The 5,066-nt window shown below is 51.6% G+C and overlaps 1 protein-coding gene across 1 annotated transcript in view; it reads right to left on the bottom strand.

The window, feature by feature from the left end:
- LOC104526971 (ectonucleoside triphosphate diphosphohydrolase 2) overlaps positions 1-4,036 on the bottom strand; it is a gene marked incomplete at its 3' end in the record, with an annotated part of 8,309 nt that extends 4,273 nt beyond the window's left edge. The window contains exons 1-2 of the mRNA XM_010170565.1: positions 3,923-4,036; positions 1,639-1,756 (exon numbers count right to left, since the gene is read on the bottom strand). Of these exons, the coding sequence (XP_010168867.1) occupies positions 1,639-1,756; positions 3,923-4,036 (232 nt within the window). The remainder of the gene's footprint in view (positions 1-1,638; positions 1,757-3,922) is intronic.
- Between the last annotated feature and the right edge of the window lie 1,030 nt (positions 4,037-5,066).

Raw genomic sequence — 5,066 nt, 5'->3', positions numbered from 1 at the left:
CCCCCCAGCCACTTCCTCTTGGGTTGGCAGGAGTGGCTTCTGAGCCCTGCGCCTGCAAGCAAGACACCTCTGCTCTAGAGGAAGCTGGCACTGTGCAGAGCGAAGCTGTGTGCAAGCCCTGACTCATCGTTCCAGCAAGATCCAATGGGATCTTAAATGTTGGGTTTGAACTACTCCCCAGAAAGAGCCCCACTTCCCCATCCTCTGGCCCACTTGCCTTCCTGGCTGTAGCTTGCCAACAGCTACTCAACAGCTGTGACCACACTGCCATGAAGACAGAGGTCAACTTCTCACTTCTGGGTGAGAGACCTGCCAGGACCTCCTGTTTCTGCTGCTGAACTGCTGCACTGAGCTCCAGTTGCTGTTTTTAACCCAGCCAGTGAATGTGGCAGCAATGAAGGGATATGTACAAGGTTTCAGGGAGCCTTTGTTGTATCTTCTGTATGTGGTTTGTGTTGCTTCCAGTCTACAAGGGCACAAACCCTCTTCCCTGCTTGTTGTGTAGCTGCTCTCCCACAGCACACTGCTACTGAGAGTTCAGGGTTTCCCAGCATCTGCTATAATCAGGTTTCAATATCAAAGCAAGATTGAGAGATAGGGAAGGAAAACCCCATCATTAATGCATGAAACCCTTTCAGCTGGCTTTGGCAGGGCCAAACTGATTCAAACAAGTGAGGAAGACCCCGATATTCTTCAAAATGTGAGGCCTAAAACCAAGCTGAACTCGTGCTGTCAAACTGCACACAGGGGTTTGGAGTCTCTGCACCTCTGTTGTCCTGGAGCTACACCACTCACTGCCCAGAGTACAGTCAGGAGGAGGCAGGAGATACCAGGAGAGACCAGATTTGTCTCTGTTGCTGTTCACTGTCTGGCCTGGGTGAGAAGCTCACCAACCTCAGCTCTGCCACTGAGATCCATGTGGACAACAGGACCAGCCCCATCCTCTCCATGTGCTTCTGCAACAGTTCATAAACCTGTCACCTGCTGCTGCCAAGTGCTCTGATGTCCAGCTGTGTAGGGTTAAATCTGCCTCTATCAAGAAGACCCATGCTGAAAATAACCAGCTTGTGCTTCACCATCACCGCTGTTTCTGTGTACAGCTAGATGATACTGGAGCCAAGGAAATTCCAGCAATAGTCCATGAACAGATCACAGAATGTTGGGGATTAGAAGGGACCTCAAAAGATCATCCAGTCCAACCCCCCTGCCAGAGCAGGAACCTCAATGAGATCACACAGGAAGGCGTCCAGGCGGGTCTTGAATGTCTCCAGAGAAGGAGACTCCACACCCTCCCTGGGCAGCCTGTCCCAGGGCTCTGGCACCCTCACTGGAAAGAAGTTTCTTCTCAAGTTGAAGCAGAACCTCCTGTGTTCCAGCTCACACCCACTGCCCCTTGTCCTACCATTGGGCATCACTGAGAAGAGCCTGGCTCCATCCTCCTGACATTCACCCTGAACATATTTATAAACATGAATGAGGTCACCCCTCAGTCTCCTCTTCTCCAAGCTAAAGAGCCCCAGCTCCCTCAGCCTTTCCTCATCAGGAAGATGCTCCACTCCCTTCATCATCTTTGTCTCTGGGTCTCCATCCATCCCATACCTGTCCCACAGACCACCGAGCATGAATCAGGCACCTTACCTTGCACAGGACAGGAACTAAATTCCCTGATCACCCCGGTCTTGTTTGCCTTGATGGTGGTCCACTGGTAGACGAACAGGATGGTGCGGGATGGGCCAGCATCCAGAACAATCCCATACTGGAAAACCACAAAAACATTCTGGATAAAGACCACTGAATTCATGCTGCTTTGTTATTGTAGGGTTACTCAACGTGACGTAGGGGAACCCAACAGGCCTGCACCGCGGTATTTGTGTTAGATTTTTACATTCCAAGAAAGGGTGAAGCCAGGAGATGATGTGGATTTGCAGGGAACCATCTGCATTTCTGAATATACATGAGGAGGAGCAGGAGAGACACCCAGAAACTCATCAGACATCATTCAGAAAGTTCCTGAAACCAGGCAGAGGGCTTCTAGTGAGAGCTGAGCCACCTGGAGCTCAGGAAAAACAGGTCCTAAAGCAATGGGAGTTGGCACTATACAGACTCTCGACTGGTTCTGGGCTTCAAACTGCTGCTGGATTGATGTGATAAAGCTTTCGTGCAGGAATTGGAGGACTGTGGCTTGCTCCTACTTCCAAGGAACCCAAGACTCCCATGTTGGTCTGATGCTCCGTTGCAAAGATGATGTGACATGGGCTGGGTTTGCCTCGATGCGTGCCAGACCTGTAGGAGCTGCAAGCACACTTGGGACCAACCAGTACATACACTGCCCAACACAGCATCCCCCCCAGAGAACGAGATAATGTCTTGGTGGAAACAGCAGCAACCAACAGGAGCTTCTCAACACCCTGTCCACTGACAGCTCTCCTGTTTCCTAGCAGTGAGGCCGAGGGCTTTCCTAGTCTCTTTGCAGCCCAGCATCTGGTGTACTTGCTGCTGACTGAGCCTTGTTGAGCTGCACCTCATATGTCAGGGTTAGGAAATGACAGGCTACTCATACCCTGCAGCACTGCTCTGGATGTCCCCACACTCAGAATAGCCCTGGTGCTAGCCCAGGGTCTTCTCCTTTCCCCCTCTAAACTGGGACATCTCCTACACAGACAGGAAAGAAACTGGTGAGCTCTGGGAGGTACGTGGTAGCGCACGATCTAAGCTGTATCTTGCACAGAAATAGCTGTAGCTGTGACTTGAGTGGGAGGAGAAACCTCCCACCTGAGAGGTTGATGTTAACAACATCAGAAGGGTTTTAGCACAAAACAGAACCTGGCTGCAGCCTGGGAGCAAAGCTGACTGCTGCTGCCTTCCTGGGAGCTCCCAGCTGCACCAGACACAGAGCCTGGGCTGGGAGCTGGTGGGACTGGAGCTGGAGCAGAAATGCGGAAGGAGGATGGAGCACCCTGCCCAAGCCTGCTGGCATCCTCCTACATGAGTGACAGCTCGTATTTCTCGCAGAGACATGTTGGCTGCCACAGAAGAGGAAGAAATTAATGGTATTGGTGGAGAAACCTTGATTATTTGTTTTTCTTCTCATTCACAAAATGAGAGGCTGCTGCTGAGAGCGTGAGGGAGGAGAAGGGATCACCACATTTCTGCCCCAGCTCAACACCAGGGAAGGACATTGCATGCAGCAATAAGGGTTTTGTGGGGTTTTTTTAATCCAGTTTTGTTTCTGAGAGGAATGTGGAGGCGGGTTAGTATCTCTAAACACGCAGGTTAACCTACTTCTGTTCAATTAAACCATAGCGTGCCACCGCTCTCACCTCAGCGGTGGGCACATCAAGAGGCAGAGCAGATGGGAATTAACCCCTTGGTCTGACCCTGCTGTGCAGAGCAGGCTGGCTCTTTGGTTAAAATCAAGAGAGGACAGCAGAGAAGAAGACATGGAAGATTTTTTGCAGCAGTTCAGGGCCAAATTCCTACTGACTTTCAAGAGGGACCTAGCTCTTTTTTTTTACTGACACCACTGGTCCCTTGCTGCTCTGGGGTAGCTCCTGACATGGGCCGCTTCTCCTCAGCCTGTGGTGAGCATCTCTGCTGATCCATGGACCTTATCCACCCTGTATTTCCCTGACCACCCAAAGAGGTTGCCTTGGTTTTGGTTTGAAAAGCTACAGCATGTTGAAGGATGCCAACCCATCCTCGCAGTCTTCTTCTAGTCCCATCCTCAGTTTGTTGTTTCAGGTTAGGAAATAACTCAGTAAATGTAAAAAGCAACAAAACACCAGTTTAAATGCCCGGCTTGCACAAGGAAACAGGCAGGTGCTCCTTAAGAAGCAGCTCCACAGATGAGGAGAAGGTCCTTTGCTTATTGCCCCACTTGACCCCCAGTTTGGCCTCCCCTTGGGCAGGCAGACACCCTTACCTTGGTGCTGAGAGGGGCGATGGGCACATCCTTAGTGGAGACACAAAGCAGCACGATGCCCGTCAGTCCCGCTACGATCACCAGCCAGGGGGGAAGGAGTTCACGCCAAGACATGAAGTGCTTTCTCCTTTCACAAAGACTCAGAAGAGGAAGCAGTGGAGCAGAGAACTGACAGCGACTGCTTTTTACAACCTTTAAAAAGAGGAGGAAGGCGGAGCTGGGGCCAGGCTCTGACTTCAGCCCAGCCCCAAGCCACAGGGACCACAAGGAGCGCGTGGGCCAAGCTGTGATGTTCTCCCTTCCATCGCTCCCCAGAACAAAACGATGGCTTCGTGCCCGTTCCAGTGTGAGCTTTGCAAAGGCATCGGTGCAACCTTGAAACTGCCCCAGGCGATGGGCTTGAGGTAAACAGAAATGTGGGGTTAACTCAGCGGTGTAATAAGCAGAAAGCAGGCAAAACTCATCTCTTTGGTATTCCGCGCCTGGTGGTGCTAACTGCCAAAATTAGAATTGGGAAACTCCTTGTCGCTGGGTTTACTTTATATCTGAAGGCTCCAGGGTGGAGCTGGGGTGTTTCCCCATAAGCACGTGTCCATCAGGTGGGGGCAGAACCTCGGCACTCTGCTTGGTTCCTTCAGGCTGCTCCTGCCTCCTTGTTCACTCTCAGGTGGCACCTGGGACAGGAAAACATCTGTATGTTCAGGTTTCCACCCGCAAGAGACTCCAGCTTGGTTTGGTCTTTGCTGTGGAGGGCAGATGGCAGGGGTTGCCTTGGTCTTTTGCCCCCAGAAGGCCAGAGTCAGTGTATAGGTGCCTCTGTTCACCTTTCCAACAGCTTCGCCTTGAAAGATAACCAACCCCCAGACTTTACAAAGCATGTGCCCGCTTTCTCCTTTCTGGAGCCATGAAGAGATGTCCCTGAAACCAGAATTTCTGAAGAAAAATGTGTTAGTCCCAAAGGCCAAACCATGAACGGGGAAATGCCCTTTCTCCTTCACAGAATCACAGCATGGTGGGGGTTGGAAGGGACCTCAGCAGATCATCCAGTCCAACCCCCCTGACCAGCAGGGTCACCCAGAGCAGGTCACACAGGACGGCATCCAGGTGGGTTTGGAACATTTCCAGAGAAGGAGACTCCACCACC

The sequence above is a fragment of the Antrostomus carolinensis genome, unplaced genomic scaffold, assembly GCF_000700745.2.
Source record: "Antrostomus carolinensis isolate BGI_N321 unplaced genomic scaffold, ASM70074v2 scaffold44006, whole genome shotgun sequence".
Classification (NCBI taxonomy): Eukaryota; Metazoa; Chordata; class Aves; order Caprimulgiformes; family Caprimulgidae; genus Antrostomus; species Antrostomus carolinensis.
This window is presented reverse-complemented; position numbering and strand designations above follow the sequence as displayed.